The sequence below is a fragment of the Falco cherrug genome, chromosome Z, assembly GCF_023634085.1.
Source record: "Falco cherrug isolate bFalChe1 chromosome Z, bFalChe1.pri, whole genome shotgun sequence".
NCBI lineage: Eukaryota > Metazoa > Chordata > Aves > Falconiformes > Falconidae > Falco > Falco cherrug.
Genome location: NC_073720.1, coordinates 4292794 through 4312305, shown reverse-complemented (window position 1 = coordinate 4312305; position 19512 = coordinate 4292794). Strand labels below are relative to the sequence as shown.

Here is a 19512-nt window from a genome sequence, read left to right as displayed (position 1 = left end):
AAGCATGAGAGTTCTCATTTTGGTACATACATATTTTATCAATAATTTCATACCGCAAACTACAGCGAGATGTGATAGTAGCACAATATTTCTAGGTGATTATTCCCAGGATCTTTCCGTAGCATTCATAAGCCATGAGGAAAAAGGGCATGCAATTACACCTGTTTGAGAAAATTAGCAGCTTTCTAACAGGGAGGAAGTACAGTTGCCTGTGCTTTACCCAGTGATTTCTTAACACAAAATGCCTCAGCAGTCCTGAAAGGGAGATCAGAAGCCAGGCCTCTGCATTCAGCACAAGGCTCTTGCCCTTAACAGTCTTGCTCCTGTGCTTTTAGCCCTTTATCTCCTACATTTGCCATGCTGCAGCCCTGCTCCAAGGCAGAGGGTGGCTTCGGCCACATAGGTGCCGCCCAGTGAATCCCAAAAGCACTTTGGCATGTGATAGCACCTTCAAAGCAGCCTCAAGGCATACCAGGATAAATACAGCAGCAACTATAGGACACTTCTAGCAAAAGTGTAGGCATCTAGTCTTTCATGCATTCATCTGCGCAATGAGGCAGGGTTTTGAGGATAATACTCCTAGGCTTAGATGTACCTATTCTTTGCGTGTCTCCAGATGCCAGTTCTTTCCTGGATCTGAGCCTTTCCCCTGCTCTGCCCCAGTTCCCCATGTGCAAATTTAGATAACAGCCCTAGCCTAACTCTTAGTAGTGCTCAGAAAGCAAAAGGATTAACCGTGGGTAGACCCTGAAGATCCCATGACACAAATCTAAGTACTTAACTTGAATATTTTTCTGACTTTCTGAAAGGGATAAATTTCACTTATCCCCTTCAAATATGCCATTTTAAATTCATGAGGTGTGCCCCATGACAAATCAGTAGTCACATAAGCCCATTTCTGCACATCAGTCACTATGTGCAGTGGGACTTGTCCACTGGTTATAACTTTGAATGCCCTGAGGTCAAGGATTATTTGCTGAGAAGGTTTTGAATAATCATTATGATGAATATATTTAAAAATTGTGCAGCCTGTCCACAGATAATCTGCAAACAGAAATAAGTATAAAAATAGGCAGTCATTGTGAATATGAATTATAAAATAATCATGCCCTCAAAAAAGCAGACCTCCCCCAAGTGTTGGATTTATTGTATGTGAATACTGTACTTTTAAAAGTTCTGATCAGTAAATGCCTCTTTTATTCACCTTTCTTAAGTGATTTCATTAGCCACTTTGCTGCTAAATCAGTAACATTGTGTAGGAAAATATATATATATTGCATACTAGAGCATATGACCACTAGAAAACAGGATAATCCACTAAAATATATCAAAAATAAATATTGTCAAAGTATAAGCAATGGAGTTTGTAGAAATGTCATACAGACAACTGCTAAGTGCTTGGCTATGGGATAGTATCTAATTCAGCAAGCAGAGTGAAGTTGGTTCTGCAAACGGGCAGGGGCATGAGGCACCTTCGGAAACATTTTGAAGATCTCTTGGTTGATATGGAAGATTCCACTAGTATCCACTTCGTATTTCAGTTTAGTTCCCAAGGGAGTATTTTTCTGGGTGGTGAACAGAAAGGCTGGGGCATTGCAACACCTTGACAAAGTAGACCTGTAAAACGGAAAAGAAATAAGATCAAGGAGCTGACAACAGGCTTTAAGATTTGCAATTACTACTACTCCCAAGATGGCATTTTTAGCTGTAGGAGGGGTAAAATGGTGGTTTTCTGTATTTTCCTTTAGAAAAAATCAGATTCAGTGAAATTTTCCTTGACTGAGGAACTAATGATAAAAAAAAAAAAAAAACAAACCACCAGAAGAAATGAGATCCCTGTACCTGTCTCTTCTAGGCTGCAGGAAATACACATGCAAGTTCTGCCCTGATCCAGACCCCAAAGCTGAGTTTCTGCCCCCAGTATCCCAGGGAAAACATCCTAACGAATGAGGTCCTCCACTTTTTGTAAATTATTTACTCATCATTGGTAAGGAAACACAGGGGTTAAAGTATTCCTCTGGGGATGTATAAGCTTGGCAGGGCAGGAACTTAAACACAGCAATACCTAAAGACACTAACCAACTTACCAGACTACTGTGGAGCACAGCACACTCTGATTACAAAAAAACCCATAAAGGTCTTAGTTTTGCCTTTGACCTTGCGTATGTGCATCAAGAAGATGACATGGCCCGAACAGATGGGTGCCAAGCAAGTGGTCATGGCTACAACTCCAAAATCTCGGACAAATGGCCAAAATTTGTTTGTCCCTGGGACAAAATGGCAAGTATTCCAATGCAAACAAGAACAGTTTTGAAATATCAAAAATGTGATTCATGGCACGAGAAAAAAAACATTCAGCTCTGGTCCCCTTACCATAAGTTTCCTACAAAATATAAATGGGAAAAGCAGCTTTCCAAATAGGGGTCCATTTTTTAGGTCTCATCTTTCCCTGAATACTTTTCTCCTTTTACTGGGTGCAACTGAAACCCTGACTTCAGCTTATTCTTACTCCAGAGATGTAATGTACTCCAGAAGTCAATGCAGCTTATGCCTTTAATGAAAAATACATGTCACGGCAAATGCACAAACATGAGGACAATGCCAAATGACTCTCAAATAACCTAGATTAAATACCTTGCCTCTGGGGTATGTGGCCTCATTATGAGTTGGAAGAATTAGCCAGTCTTCTTTATGGGGTTTATTACAAACACCAGAAAGCAAATACAGAACTATGCAAACATTTCAGTGATGTTCAATAACTATTATATACTTAACTCATGCAGAATGACACAATATGATGATCAAATCAAAGCAGCAATTGAGACTGAATAAGTCAATGAATAATTTCTAATAGCAAAATCATTAAATAATTACAAGCAGGCAGTGGGACTGAATTGTGATATTTGAGATATGACAAAACTCTTCATTAGTTATACATTAAGGAATTGAGAGAGATATTGTTCATTAATCTAATGTCCAATGTTGTCCAATGGTTTTCCAGAGGCACGTTCCTTAATGTAAATATCTGATATTTGATGGAGGAAGACTGTCAAGGAAATTGTTTTCCTTAGTCTCCAGATAAAAAAGCTAGCATGATTTTTGTGCTTCCTCCCCCCCTGCTGCTTCAGTAGCTGCCATTTAACTTTTGCTGGATTCTCCCCATCTCACCTGATGGTCCAGAGCTGGCAAAGTTCAAAAGCGCACAGCTCAGTGTTGTTAGACTACCATCTTTTAGCCTCTTACCAGTCCACCTCCAAACTCAGAGCCTTTAAGACATCTGCTTTTAAGGAACTACAGTTTCCACACACATTCACACACTGAAGTCTCTGTCCCAAAAGAAAAATGAAAGAGGCTTTGAACTTTTTTTTTTTTTTTTCATGATTAGCATGAGTATTGTTCCTGGAACCAGCTAACAAAGGTTAGCTTACATCTAGGTGCCCGTGGGAGTTTCTTAAGCAGCGATGTATCCGGCAGGCAGGTATAGCCAGCAACAGGGGTCTTTAATCTCTTCTTTCCCTCAATGCACTGTCTAGGATGGAGAGGGGTTCTTTAGAATCATAGAATCACAGAATCAGTTAGACTGGAAAAGACCTTTGAGTCCAATCATTAACCCAGCACTGCCAAGTCCACCACTAAACCATGCTCCTAAACATCTACACATCTTTTAAATATCTCCAGGGATGGTGACGCCACCACCTCCCTGGAGAACCTGTTCCAATGCTTGACCACCCTTTCAGTGAAGAATTTTTTCCTGATATCCAATCTAAACCTCCCCTGGCACAACTTGAGGCTGTTTCCTCTTGTCTTGTCACTAGTTATCCGGGAGAAGAGACCTACCCCCACACGCCTACAACATACTTCCAGGTAGTTGTAGAGAGCGAGGTCTCCTCTGAGCCTCCTTTTCTCCAGGCTAAACAACCCCAGTTCCCTCAGCTGCTCCTCAAGAGACTTGTGCTCCAGACCCTTCCCCAGCTCCTGGGCACTGTCTCTGGGCACACTCCAGCACCCCTACATCCCTCTTGAACTGAGGAGCCCAAAATAGAACACAGTATTCAAGACACGGCCTCCCTGGTGCCAAGGACAGGGGGACAATCACTGCCCTGCTCCCGCTGGCCACACCACTGCTGGCACCAGCCAGGATGCTGCTGGCCTCCTTGGCCACCTGGGCACACGGGGGGCTCATGCCCAGCCGGCTGCCGACCCGCCCCCCCAGGCCCTTTCCCCCCAGGCAGTTCCCAGCCCCCTGCCCCAGCCCGCAGCGCTGCGGGGGCTGGTGTGACCCACGGGCAGGGCCCGGCACTGAGCCTGGTTGACCCTCACACAACTGGCCTGGGCCCATCGCTCCAGCCTGCCCAGATCCCCCTGCAGAGCCTCCTGCCCTCCAGCAGATCAACACTTCCCCCCAACTTGGTGTCATCTGCAGAATTACTAAGGGTGCACTCAATCTCCTTGTCCAGATCGTTGATAACAACAAACAGGACTGGCCCCACCAATCAGCCCTGGGGAAGACCACCTGTGACCGGCCACCAGCTGGATGTGACTCCATTCCCCACCACTCTTTGGGCTTGGCCATCCAGCTAGCTTTTAACCCAGTGAAGAGTACACCTGTCCAAGGCAGGAGCAGCCAGTTTCTCCAGGAGAATGCTGTGGGAGATGGTGTCAAAGGCTTCACTAAGGTCCAAGTAGACAACATCCGCAGCCATTCCCTCATCCACTAGATGGGTCATCTTGTTGTAGGAGCTCAGGTTCATCAAGCAGAACCCGCCTTTCATAAACCCATGCTGCCTGGGCCTCATACCCCTGTTGTCCTGCATGCATGGTGCTCAGGATGATCTGCTCTGGCACTGAACCTTCCCTGGCACTGAGGTTACGCTGACAAGCCTGTAGTTCCTTGGATCCTCCTTCCTGCCCTTCTTGTAGATGCGCATCAGACTGGCTAACCTCCAGTGTCCTAGGACCTCCCCAGTTTGTCAGGACTGTTGATAAGTCATGGCAAGCAGCTTGGCGAGCTCCTCTGTCAGCTCCGTCAGTACCCTCAGGTGGATCCCATCTGGCCCCATAGACTTGTGCACTTCTAATCGGAGCAGCAGGTCACTAACCATTCCCTTCTGGACTGTGGGGACTCCATTCTGCTCCTCCTCATCCCTATCTTCCAGCTCTGGGGGCTGGGTACCCAGAGGGAAGCTGGTCTAACTATTAAAGCAAGCATGAAGCACCTCAGCCTTTTCCTCCTCCTTTGTGGCAATGTTCGCTGCCACATCCAATAAAGGATGCAGATTATCCTTCACCCTCCTTTTGTTTCTAATGTATTTGTAAAAACATTTTTTGTTATCTTTTACTGCACTGGCCAGCCTGAGCTCTATCTGGGCTTTTGCCTCTCTAATCTTCACCCTGCATAACCTCGCAACATCCTTAAAGCCCTCCAGAGCTGCCTACCCCTTTTTCCAAAGGCGCTAAGCTCTCCTTTTTTCCCTGAGTTCCAGCCAAAGCTCTGTTCAGCCAGGCCAGCCTTCTCCCCTGCTGGCTTGTCTTTCAGCACTTGGGGACAACCTGTTCCTGCCCCTTGAAGACTTTCTTCTTGAAGAATGTCCAGCCTTCCTGGGCCCCTTGGCTCTTCAGAACTATCTCCCAAGGGACTCTTAACCAGGCTTTTAAACAGGCCAAAGCCAGCCCTCCAGAAGTCCAAGGCAGCATTTCTGCTGACCCCCCTCCTTACTTCTCTGAGAATAAAAAATTCTTATAATCTCATGATCGCTGTGCCCAAGATGTCCTTCAACCATCTCACCACCCACCAGTTCTTCCCTGTTTGTAAACAGCAGGTCCAGTGGGGTATGTCCCCTGGTTGGCTCACTGACCAGCTGTGTCAGGGAGTTCTCTTCCACACACTCCAGGAACCTCCTAGACTGTTTCCTCTCTGCTGTGTTGTATTTCCAGCCAATATGAGATAGGCTGCAGTTCCCCATAAGAACAAGGGCTAGTGATCTTGAGTTTTCTCCCAGCTGCTTGTAGAATGTTTCATCTGTCTCTTCGTCCTGGTTGGGTGGTCTACAACAGACTCCCACCACAACATCCACCTTGTTGGCCCTCCTCTTGATTCTTACTTAGAAACACTCAATTCTATCATCACCATCATTCAGCTCCAGGCAGTCAAAACACTCCCTGACATGCAAGGCTAACCCATCACCTCTCCTTCCTTGCCTATCCCTTCTAAAGAGTTTGGAGCCATCCATTGCAGCACTCCAGTCATGCGAGTTATCCCACCACACTTCCATGATGGCAATTATGTCATAGTCTTCCTGCTGCACAATGGCTTCCAGCTCCTCCTGGTTGTTGGCCATGCTTTGGTCATTGGCATAGATGCACTTCAGCTGTGCTATTGATCTTGCATCCAACCCTGGCGTGCTGCCCCCAGGCTCATCTATAGGGAGCTTGGTGTTATTCCCTTTCCCCCTTCGAAACTAGTTTAAAGCTCTCTCAAAAAGCCCTGCTAACTCCTGACCTAGGATCATTTTCCCTCTTTGAAACAGGTGAACCCCATCTGCTGCCAGCAGGCCTGCTGCCGTGTGAACTGACCCATGATCATAAACCCCAAAATCTAGCTGCTGACACCAGGCCCAGAGCCAGGTATTGAATTGTGTGACCTTCCAATTATACACTCCATCATTCCCTGCAACTGGCAGGACAGAAGAAAATACTGCTTGTGCTCCTGCTCCCTCATCCAGTCACCCCAAGGCATCGTTTACTTAATGGGCTGGTGTTGGTGGCCTGAGGGAGAGTCATGGTCCTCCTGATGGTCTTTAGATACTCCTTTCTCATTGCTCCCACCTCTGGGCTGGCCTCCATACATCAATGTGCTCCTTGCACTCAGCACAATCATTATTTCTCGCACTCCAAGTAGGCTCCAACACTGAATGGCTCTTGCCTTCAAAATGGGCTCTGATAATTGTCCACCAAGTAATTTCCAGAAAAATATCTACCAATAGAACCCTAAAAAGCTTATGGGTGCAGCTCATGTTGGAAAAACCGCTATGAGCCTGGGACTAACAATTAGTTATTTTTAAAGATGTTAATGACTAACTCAGCACATGCATTTTCACATTCTCTCATTCACTCATGACAGCTATTTCCTGGAATAGCACAAGAAAATTTGGGAGAAAGTTTGGGGCCTTATTCTAAACAGCAGCTCTGAATTGTGCCAGTGACTTACAAACTTAACCAGTCTATATTCCACTTACTCTGAAAGAATGTATTTTCTCTAAACCTACTCAAATATGCCTCTTGAATATATCAATATGTAACATTAAAATATTGTTTTGGCTTCATTCTATTATTGCCTTCACAAGACCAATTTCAAAAGTTGTATCTTGAAAGGACAATGGAGGACATTCAGCAAAGAAGGAAAAAGAAAGTCACATGAAGGAAGACAGAGTGCTACAGAAACAAAATGCAAAAGTCTCTGAAAACCAGAAAAAATATCTAGAAAGTCTGGGAGTAATAGCTGAGAAGCCATTAAAAAAAAAAAAAAAAAAAAAGAAGTTATACACTAACTCTGACACTACCTAATACACCAGAAAAAAGTCCGGTTTGAGTATTTTGTAGGCCTAATTTGCAGTGTCAGCAATGATATTACCATTTTACACAACCAGAGTTTTTAATTGGGTTATTGGGTACAGCCATTAAGTCTTGGCTCCATCCTCACTTCTGCCTGAATCATAGCTGGAAATCTTTTCCATCCCAGATTTCCTGCCTTTCCCAGGAAGACTGTTCCACATGCCAGAAGAGTTCTCTTTCAGTCTAGCTGTTTACTTTGTTAAAGTAGAAAAAAACTCTGTATTTATTCAAAAGGATGGCACTCCAACAGTGACAGGGTTATAATGCTTACTCTTGCTATCCACATGAAAGTTTGATCTCCTTTCAGGAAGCTAAACTCAAACTAAAGTAAAATTCACCCAGTCTCATTAATGTGGACCATTCTTACTTGAATAAATTAGCTTCTGTGACATTCATCTCCCATTTGCACATCTGTAGGCTCTTCCATCTGTCAAACAACTCTGTTTGTTTCACCCTAAAAGATAAAAATAAAGAAAATGAAAAAATCCACTTATTACAAGGGCTTCATTTCCTAAAACAGCTGCAGCTAGGGTACCATGCAGTAGGCTTTTGATAGGGCAAACCAGTCAGTCTAACCAGTGTAAAATCTATCTTTTTTTTTCTTTTTTTTTTCTCAGACATAGCAACCATAAGCCATATATACACAGGTACTGATGGGGCTCCTCAGATGTTTAGGACTGATTTCTATTTCTGATAGATATTCTCTATTTCTTCAGGATAAAAAATGCAGTATCAAGCAAGAAGCACCTACTGTACCAAAGTGTGTCCACAGTCTGCTGAGAAGCTTCTGAGTGTCTGGCAACTACAGCAGCTTTGGGGGGAAAAGTTGCACCCAGCAGAGGGGGTACTGGAAAAGAAGATACTTTAGATAATTTGATCAACCAACTACCATTATATTTTGGAAAGGTTATCTTAATCCATGAGATCCTACAAACAGCACTGTTGGTAAATGTTGGTAAAGGCCAGGATGGATGGAGATTTGAGCAATCTGGTGCAGTGGAAGGTGTCCCTGCCCAAGGAAGGGGGTTGGAACTAGATGATCTTTAAGGTCTGTTCCAACCCAAACCATTCTATGATTCTATGATTCTAAATCCATCTTATAAACTGCAAGAGCACACAGGTAGGGATAAGCATCTGTGATGGTAAGAGGACATGAAAAGCTCTTTACATAAGGATCTCTCCCTTCCCCTCTGTTAATAAATATACTTTTAGTTATGCCAAAATGACACTCCTATTTCTACTAGGCTGATACCAGATGACACATTTTTTGGTGATATCAATTCCAAACACTTCTACCTTAGAGTTCATACATGTTCTTCTGTATTTGGATAACAGAGATAATGAAGGCCTTGCAAATATCTACTAACTAGGGAGCAATGTCATAATCTAGCTAGGAATTTTGAAGTCTGAGATTTCTTCAAACTGATAGGTCTTAATGAGTTCTCTTCAGGCTTGAGGGATTTGAACGTATCAATAAAGCAGAGACTTTTAAGATAATTATATATTTAAAGTGAGTAGAACTTCTGATTTCCCAGGCTGTGGAAGTTACAGGAAGGAATTAGGTCATATTGTACTTTCTGTAGCCCACCAGAGCACATTTACTTGGAAATCTTCCATTATCATAAGGGCTGACTTAGGAAATACAGCACGTTAGAAGCAAACACATCAGAAGAGCCCAGCATACCAAGAGCTTAATGCCAGTTGACATCAATTGTAAAAGTAAGGCTAATATCTAGCTGAGTAGGAGTCCACTACCTTCTATGTGCCATTGGATAAGATCAAGAGAAATGAGTAATTCTGTACCATCTGATAAGCATGCAGAAAAGCAATTCAAAACTCCCCATCTTCAGCAGAACACTGGCAAAAGTGTGACATTCTCACCTCTTCTATTTATTTTTAAGCACTGCGAGTCAGCAAGCAGTGCAAAGTTGTTACTCATGTATCCTTCATCCAGTACCAAATACAGAAGACAAGGACATAACCTACATTCTTCTGTGCTTAAAACCAGTGAGGGAGACATGCTCAAAATCAAACAGACCTGGAGCAAAAAACTGTAATTTCTGTAGTCTTGATTGCTTTATGCTATGCACTTGTATAGCTGCACTTTCAACTGAGATGCTCCGTGCACTTTACAGACCTTAACAACCCTCATGGATCGTCGGTAAGACTACTAAACCACGGGGTTTTAGTTATGGTAAGGTATTAGGCATAATCTAAGCATCCAGACTCAGTGCAGTGCTGAACACACAAAAGGACAACACAAAAATACCCTGCTACGCTTTGTCCAATGAGTTCCACTGACAACTTCACTCATTTGCTCAGTTCCATCACTATGGCTTCATGGATACATCTCACTCAACTCATTAGCTTCCTGATGTTTAGTTTCCTAAGTAGTTTCCTGACATATAGGACCACAAAAGACAATTTATACATACTTTATTGTTTCTCAGAATCACATTTTCCTACTTTTTACTGCATGTTATTAAGTTGTGAAACTCATTGCTGATTGAGGAGGCCAAAAATACAAATGGGTTCAGAAAAGATCTAAACAAATTAATGGAGAGATCTATTGTCCACTTCAGTTACTGTACTTTAGTCACCATCTACCACTCAGCAAGTCCTCATGGCAGTATTTGTTATCAGGAAGGGCTAACCTTTTCACTTCATTTCTTATTCTTCACTACTGGCCACTGTCAATGACAGAGCCTTAAGCCTCTGAGTCAGTCTGGCTGCTCTTACTCTTCAGTTTTCTGGAATATAATAGTACAAACACAGTATTTAATTCCAGTGATACCAGGCCTGACCAAAATGCCTCAATGTATGTGAAAAGCCTCCATATTTCCAAACAGACCTCAGATCAAATTCAAATGTCACTACTTGATGTACAAGAGAACCTCAGGAATCCTTGACAAGGTCCCTATTGATGGGATCTCTTGAGCTTTGCATCTTTTGACAATATCATTGTAAGTAACAATTTTCATCTGCCTGAAAAGTAATCCTTTTAGCAAGTATTCATTCATACTTACATAGACAAAACCTTCACCTCAATGATGTCCTGCCGTAATTCCAGGCATTTGGTAGAGTTGTATTCCAAAGGTCCTTCATAAAACTCAAAATACCTGAAAAGGAACAAGAAAAAAGATTCTAAATAAGGCTTAGAGTAGAATACTTTTCTTACACATCAACAGAAATTTGCTTAAAGTTGTGATCTATGATTTTTGCCTAACTTGAGAGTACACTGTCTGGCCCATAGGCAGGTTATTGCTTCACAGGAAAACACAGATGTTGCTGGTTGTAGAACAGGCACCCATGTCCAGTTTGTCCATCCCTACAAGAGTTCATCTAACTCGTAGTTGGTGCCAACAAGGACTAGCTACCTTTTCCAGTAGTCACCACATAGCAGCTGACGCTGAAAGTCAGGGAGAAAGCACTGATCACTTCATTTCGGGAACACTGTTCCCATCCTTTGGGTGTCTCAATGTGGGGAAAATTTTTTTAAAAATTACCTCAACTTTTGCTCTTAGGTTGAAAGTAAAGTGCTGGAGGTTGCAGCTTGTCTGTGGAGACTGTTGCATAGCTGTGCACAACTGAGTTTTTCATTAGGATTTACTTTTTTGGTATATTGGGAGGGGAAAGGAAGCTAGGATTTTCTTCTCAAAAAAATTTGAGATTGTTTCAATAATGAAAGGAAATGAATGCTCAGACACAGCACAAATGAAATGCTATTCTTAATTTAAATACAGGCATAAATATTTACTTTTTTGGTTAAATTCCTCCACCTTAGACATCAGACTGGAGGGAAGAGGCAGTAAAACACAATGGTAGCTACTTATGTTTAGGGGCCAGAGAGAAAGCCCAGACTGTCCAGTGAAATCAATGAGGCTGTATTAAAATGACAAAGATGATTTAGGGTTTAAACCAACCTTTGTAACAGTTTCACCTACTTATCATTAGAAGTCTGTATTAAAATCTCATACCTAAGAACTGCACATACCCATACAGCAGTTAGGAGCATAATGAAGAAATACAAGGAGATGACCTGAAGGAATAGGTATTATGACCAAGGCCACAGCAAATTCTTTTCATGGATCCTTTAAAATCTCAGAACTCATGAGGCTGTTAACTCCGAACTATCTTTCAAATTTTCAATATGAAAAGAAAATCCAGAATTCATGGAAAAGCTTTATTTAAACCATCATTGGAAATGTAGTATTTTAGTTTTGTGTCTTTTTAAAATAACATCAAAATTCATGTTTGACCTGAATGTCTGTTCAGTTCTGAACATATAACCCTTAGGTAGGAAAGCCTTGTTAGTTTCCTTAGTAGTTCATGTTTATAGTTAATACCAAAACTGGGGGGGTGGGGGCTCCAAAACTGATCTGTTCTGGAGAAGTGCTAAGCACTCACACCTCCCAGGAGAACTGTAGGAAGGTAGAGTGTCCAGAAAGCAACATCTCTAGGTGTCTCCAACAGGGCCTCCGAAGTCCAGAAGCATCCAGAAGCAAACAGCTTCTGAATTTTGCCTTGTAAGTACATCCAGAAGTCAATCTGATGAGGCAGGGAAGACAGAAACTCATAGAAGGGAGAAAGGGACTATAGTATGTGATTGGAAAAGGCCCAAGAACCTCCCAAAGCAATCTGCTACCAGCTGAGAACATTTCCATCCTGTCAAACGCTGCTCTACAAAGTGTCTCCACCTCTCCCAGAGGTTTTCACCACCTCAGTTCTGCCAAATCTCAAACCAACCACTTCTGTGATCCACTAAGGGGCACAAACCTTGAGACTGAAAGGAGGAAACCCATGCCTGGAAGGTTGCAGGAGGAGAACATCATAAATTCCTAACAAAGAAGTAAAATGATTACTGTCAGGAAAAAAAAACATAGCTTAGCAATCTTTAAAAAATCTGACTATTTGGAAATGTGTTTGCAGAGTCTTCAAGGCAACCAATGTGTTTTTATGAGTTTTGTAGAGGAAAGTACATAGTTAAAGCACTCCATAATCAGTGACAAATCTGGGAAAAGACTTCCTGAGGTATAGTTCACGTAACATGAACCTTCATCTGGTCTCTCATCAAAAGGCTTGGGCTCTCCTTCCAACTCAATCATTCACCTGGGCATTCAGCCTTTACTAAAGAGTGGCTCAAATCCTTTGCACTGGCACATTTCCTGCATATTTGGCTTGTTGAGATGGAGCTGAGCAATAAGCATATTTTGAAAGCTGAACTGCTTTTTGAAAGCTCCAACTGAAATTGCATTAAAAGCTCACCTAGTTGCACCAGGCCAAAGCCCTGTGTGGATGTACTGCAGATACACTTCCCCAACAGAACTGAAACCTCTCCCTGTGGAGTCAACACCATAGGACTTCTTACTGGGAACAGAATTTTAAAGGGGCATAAGGGGGATAGCAATGGCTATCAGCCTCATCCACGTCTTTCACCTCACACTGGATTTCAGTACATTGTATGTGCCTCAGGAAAGATAAGAATGGCAAAAGCCTAGATTAACACATATTTTTATCTTTCCTGTGCACTTCTGGCTCTGCTGCTAAGTTAGAGAACTGCAGCTTGGATGTCAAACAGCACATGCTATCACGTGGGAACGCCGCAGCAGGGGAAAGCTGGCTTCAGCCCATGGCACAGGAAACAAAAATGTCATTTTATGAAACAGAGATGAAATTTCCTGAGTCCCAGCCATTCCCTTTGATCATTGCCTGTTTAACAAACCCACAAACCAAAAGTAGAAATGAAAAAGGGTGCGCTACCAAAAAGGCAGAAGGGTGAGGAGGAAAGGGTTATGTAAAAAATAAACCACTTCTGAATCTGAAAAGAAATCCAAAGGCAGCATTGCATTTGTAGGGAAATTATTCCATTAGCCTACAGCTTCAAAAAGCACAGGACTGTCCTGCAAGTCTCTCTCACAATCACTCCAGCTTTTCCTGCAGAGCCACTGGGAGCATCAAATTCACCATTTGGCACCTTGTGGAAGTGCAGAGGGAGGATCTGCAAAACAGGCTGAATGACACACTGCCGATGGGACACGTGCCTCCTGGGGCAAAGGCAGGGGACATCAACAGTGGTGGTGGTGTCACTTCTGCACTGAACAGAGAGATGTTACTGGCCACGGGGTGAGCTCAACGGAAACTAACTCAGTGTGCTTGACCCACTGAATAATAATAATCATCTGGGCTGTCATTCATAATCCCTGAACCACATCTGAAGCAGACAGCCAGACGCTAAGCCTCCTTGTTAGTGCTACTGATGCTGCAGTGCTTAGGTTGCAAGCATTAATGACGCTACAACAGCATTAAGGGATTTGCAAGATGGTATATGGTCAACAGACCAAAACAAAAGGGTTCCTCTCTTTCTCCTAGGAGTGTAGATGCTATTTATTTGCTTCACAGCAACTCCCCCCCTGCTACAGACATCGAGACAAATTAGCAAAGGCAGTTCCCTGGAGCACCAGCCAACCTCTTCCCACTTAAGTGCTTCACGTTGTACTTTCCCAGAATACAGCTTTTGCATGACACCGGGCTCTAGCACAAGGAACACGGGTTCCTTCAGCCCCCGCGGATGTCCTTTAAACCCAGCTCCTCCGCTTGCAGGGTCTGGTCCTGCTGGGAGTGTTTGGACACCAGCCCCCACCACACTCTCCCAGAGGAAGCATCAGTCTCACCCACTCAATGGGCTCCGAGTGCTGTTTCTGCCTATTAACTCCCACTCTAAACCATGCAGTCCCCCATGAACGAAGATACATTTGCCTGTCAGAAAGCTTAATTAGCACAAATGGAAACTGTCCTCCCCATCATCTTCCTCAGTCTGATATCCAGCTAAGAAGCAAGGATGTAGTGCAGTTTATTTTGATTTATGCTCTTGATCAGTGACAAGTGACAAACCTGACTACACTGTTCCTCTTGCTACGGAAACAGGCTGTGTTTCAGTTTTACAAGAATGACAGTCATGTTTTATATCCATAAAACAGAGTTGATATGCCACTGCCAGAATGTCATCTGCCTGCTTTTGCTTCCCTTTCTGAAATCTAAAAACCCTTTATCCTTCAAAGGTCAGAAGCTTATGGGAAAACCAACATAAGGAATCGTAATTCTTTACAATAGAGAACAAGCTACAACCGAATCACAACAAACGGCACAGATGCATGAGGAATTGCATTTTCCCAGGGTACCAGGCACTACACACAACTCGCTGCTCAATGTCCATTCAGGTCAATTGTAGCTTTCAAATCTACAACATTTTTCCAGGATCAGTTCCTATATCTGAACACCATAAAAGCTGCAAGTACTCAGAGAGGACTCTTTTTTTTTTTTTTTTTTTTTTATGGCTTTCAGTACTGAATGCCCAGAAATGAGATGCTATTCACTCTTTAATTTTCCATCTTTGGCTAACGGAGACTTTCTTCTTTTCTAACCTTCATGTCTCCCATTGCAACCTCACTTCCAGCTGAGCAGCCTACTGATCTCACTAGTGAGAGACAGAATTGGTTTCCCAGTACACCAGCTAACTCTTAGGTCTTTGATCATCTGCAGTTGGGCTGCTCCTGCTTTGATCAAAAGTACACTTTTCTTGATCATGCTACATGAATTAAAAAGCCTGAGACTTCAATCCTGCCTCCAAGTGACACTTGGATTGAGGCACTGATTTGTCTGACATATTGAACAAAAGCTTTAAAATATAATTGAGCGCAATTGTCAGGCATCTTTTAAACAAGACCATTTGCTCCTGCACAAGCCACCTTCTCACTTCACTTATTCCTGCAGTGCCAGTTCTGCACCGTTTGCAGTGAGGCTGCAGCACTCACCCCACAAGAGAGTAAAGTATCACAGGAAGCATTCCACCTACCCTGCAGGAAAACCAAAGATCTTTCAAAAAATATACACTATCCAGTGAGTAAGAAATGGGAATAAATGAACCAACCCCTGCAGGCGTCTACTAAATATTTATGAAGAGAACCGTTTAATTAGCAATGCCTGTGCTCATCACTATGGCAAGATCCATGGCCAGCCTTGGGTCTAGACTCACCTTCCCTACTCAGGAAACTTGTAAGTATGCCAGAACACAGTCCCCAAAGCACATGGGGACTCCCAGTCATCAGACAAGGCCACCATGGGTTCTGCAGAAGCTTGTAGCAAAAATACTGCTGAGGTGGAGCATATCATGGCTGTGGGGTGCTGGAAAACGCATCCAGAGCAGAGCAAACCAGGTGTTGACTTCATCAGAGAGCGCATTGTGAGTGAACAAATCCCACTAGCCTTTGCTTCTATTAATATTTCCACATGATAACATAAAAAACTACAAGATTTGGTCAAAAGGTTTAAGGGCCTGACATCAATACAGTGATTTTTTTTCCCCTCAAAGAGTGCATCCTACCACTTCCCATGGTATATTCTCCTAAGATTACTCTGACCCCATTTGGAAGGCACAATCCCTGTCTGGCAGACAAAGGAGCTGATGTAGAGGCTGATTGACAGGTAAGTCTGTGGCAGCAGGAACCAGAACCTCGGGCTCTGGTCTCATAGACACAGCCTAGACTACACAGTTACCACCACGAACAAAAGCAGCCTCTGAAGTCGATGGAAATCGTACTGACCTTTCATACTACACCTTGCAAAGACAACACCCGTGGTTGTACTGAGGTTAAATGAGATCCTCCTACTCTGCGAATTGGCAAGTGGAAGCACAGATGTTTGATGCCCTTATATTAATTTACATTTCACTAGGGCTGTGGCACAAAAAATGACATTGCTGCATGTTCTGCCATTTGAGAGCCTGAGCTGACTTGTCCACAACAGGGTGGTGCTTGAAAGACTGAACTGAGAAAGAAGGTGCTGTGGGCACAAAGGAGGAGCACATTGCTGGAGAAGCAATAGTCTTCTCTTATACAGGTTGATGCAACTATTTGACTATCTCCTCCCCGGGAACAACAAATATAAAAAAAGATGGTTCACATTCTTCCTGGCTACCACCTGCTGATACCAGTATCACTGGCATTAACTGGTTTAATCTTTTACCACCTTCAACTCTAATGCTACTAGACATCGCAGATGTCTAACTGATCATGAATTTTCAGTATGTGGCTGTAGTTAGGAACAAAATGTGTCACTATAAACTGTCATGTAAAAAAATGAAAATATAAGCAAGAGATCATGGTCATACATCTTTGTATATATAACATGTATATATATTCTGAGTTATATATATATATATATATATATATATATATATATATATAACTGCATCCAGTTCTGATATTCATTTCTGAGGGTTTGAAACACTGGCGAGAGTTACAAAAGGACCTGCAGAAATTATCTCGGTTCTAAAAAGTTTGAGAGGCATATGAAGCTTAATCTAAACATATGGTGACTGAGTAGGGAGACACTGCACCAGGAAGCAATTACTAATGGCAGGAAGCTTTTCCATACAGTATAGCAGGGAAAAATAGTATGCAGTTCCTGGAAGCTAAAGATAGAAATGGCATCTTTAGTTCAAGGCTGGTTTTCTTTCTAGAAGAACCAGAGTAATCAAGCAAAATTCAGGAGCTGGAATTCTTGTACAGGCACACTCATGTTTCCCAGGAGATTCTTGCAGCTAAGGTTAAAAGCTATTAACTCATAAACCTGTTGATCACCCATCCAGAGTATTTTGGAAAGTTCCCTAGATTTGTCTCCTTACAGTGTCACAAGTTTTTCTGGGACTTGATAACAGATGGCATCAGAAATGTCCATCCACCAAGTCAAAGGCAGTTTCCCAAGATACTCTATATTGTAAATTAAATATTTTTACTTTAAAGCAAAAAAAAAAAAAAAAAAAAAAAAAGTGCTTCCTCAAACCAGCCCCAGATTCATAACTTTGATCTTCCACAGAAGAGGAATGGCTTTTGTATTTCTGTCCTTTAAAAGCAGTTCATTGATAGCTCTACGTACCTCCCAAGTAACCTTAGAAAATCACATGCATCTATCTGTCATATCTCAGAGGTGCTCCTTTTCTGGATTCCTTATTTGATCTGGTACTGTGACTTCACAGACAGTTTACACATCTGTACAGTTAAGGAGATAGCTGTGATACCCTGAGGATATGTTTCTCAACATGACTAGGAAAGCTCCTGGCAAACTGGCACTGGCTGCTCACTGTCACTCTGACTTTGATCTCCTGTCTTCATGTCTCAACACACAGATCATTTGGGATTGCTTGGCTCTGCTGCCCAATACCACATTAGCACTGTGAATTCACCAAACACCCACTCCTGTCAAAGCCACAGCCACTTATTTGGGACTCAAGCCTCTCCACAATTTCAGTCTAATGTACTGTCCAATACAGCTGTACTGCAACATCTGTGCATGTAACAGCCGGAGCTAAAGCAGAAACAGCCCTAAAAGACGTAGCAAACTCCAGGTTGCCTCCTGCAGATTGTTTATCCACCTGGGATAAGCCCACCTTGCCGACCACACTTCCAAACCAACACTGCTACCCTCATGCTTCCTGGGGCTTCTCTCACACAGCCTGCCATGCATCTTCCTTTAGAGGTTTTCCCACTGTACAATGTGACACCCCTAGAATGATTTATTGGAGACTATATGGAATTTTAGGTTTAGGGACACTTTCTTCTTGCACACTCAGTTTATTAAAACAACATCAGCTCCTGACGAGCAGCAGTGGGGTATGTTGCAGGAAGTCCTATTTTACCAATGTAATTTCAGAACTCTATAGTTTTTAATAAACTGCTGTTTAGCTGTTTTAATCAAATCCATTCCCAACACTAACTGAAATAAACTGCTGATGTTGTTATCCATATGACCACCTGGGAGGCATAACAAAACACATGACAATGCTTATACATCAATAACAGCTCAAAAAAACACATTTTAATTTATCATTGCAGCCAATGCCTTTTTTTTTTTTTCTTGTGGTTCTTAAAATTTTAGTATTTTTGTATGAGGAGTTCAGCACTATGACTTAAGGAACATCCTCAGCTCCTGTCCTAGTCAATGAGGTCTGATGGCTCAAGCCCTTCCATTCACTCTTGTAAAATGTGTATTTGATGAATGAAATTGATTATACTTTATTTTGCAGTCACTGGGGACAAAGCTCCAGAACTGTCATACTGGAGAATTCAGAGTACAAATCAACAGACCCAAAAGTACAAAGGTCACATCTCCGTTTGCTCATCAAAGGCTTCTGTGGTTTCACCACCTAAGTCCTACATCAAACCTTATCTTCAGCTCACATAGAAGGTGGCAGAGAACATCATAACCCAACCAAAGATAGATCATCATATCATTAAGGCAGGTTCTTAGCAACAAAAAATGCTTCAGGCATGAAGATTCATAATCCCAATAAGCTGCAAAATATATTAAAAGGAGAACAGAGGAATCAGGGTTCTAGGAAGCATTTGCATATATTACTTCTTATAACCAGCATCAGACAGAACCCTTTACCTAATTCCCCACAAGGATGTTGTAAGGTTTGTAATACTTAGCACAAGATATGAAGCAAAAGGTAGAAATCTCAGCAATGGCTGATACGTACGAACCAAAAAAAAGCCAGTATTCAACAATTGGTTGACCTTGCATCTGAGTGGGTGTTTCAAAGATCCTGCAGCCCATCTAGTCCTCCTTTGGTTTAAAGCACACGTCACTATGGTTTGGAGTGTCATTGAGTGTTTCACTTTTACTACTCACAAGTATTCACAACATCTTTGCTACCTAGAAGACCTGCAGCAATGCAATATGCATCAAAACAAAGCTTTTGGAAGCCAAAAAGCCCCAAAATAGAGACCTCTGTTGGGCGTCTACCCACAGCAATATTAGATGCCACAAACATGATCCACACTCTCAGTTGCACCACATACTGAGCCAAGCTCATGATATTCGTTTTTATCTCCGTGGACTGGT

General features: G+C 42.5%; 1 protein-coding gene across 3 annotated transcripts in view; it reads right to left on the bottom strand.

Moving 5' to 3' along the window:
- Positions 1 to 19512, bottom strand: part of ST8SIA5 (ST8 alpha-N-acetyl-neuraminide alpha-2,8-sialyltransferase 5) — an 80540-nt gene that overhangs the window by 12534 nt on the left and 48494 nt on the right. For all 3 annotated transcript variants that reach the window (XM_027816234.2, XM_027816235.2, XM_055699529.1), the window contains 3 exons: positions 10638 to 10730; positions 7979 to 8065; positions 1473 to 1617 (listed from right to left, as the gene is read on the bottom strand). In XM_027816234.2, coding sequence (XP_027672035.1) covers positions 1473 to 1617; positions 7979 to 8065; positions 10638 to 10730 — 325 coding nt within the window. The remainder of the gene's footprint in view (positions 1 to 1472; positions 1618 to 7978; positions 8066 to 10637; positions 10731 to 19512) is intronic.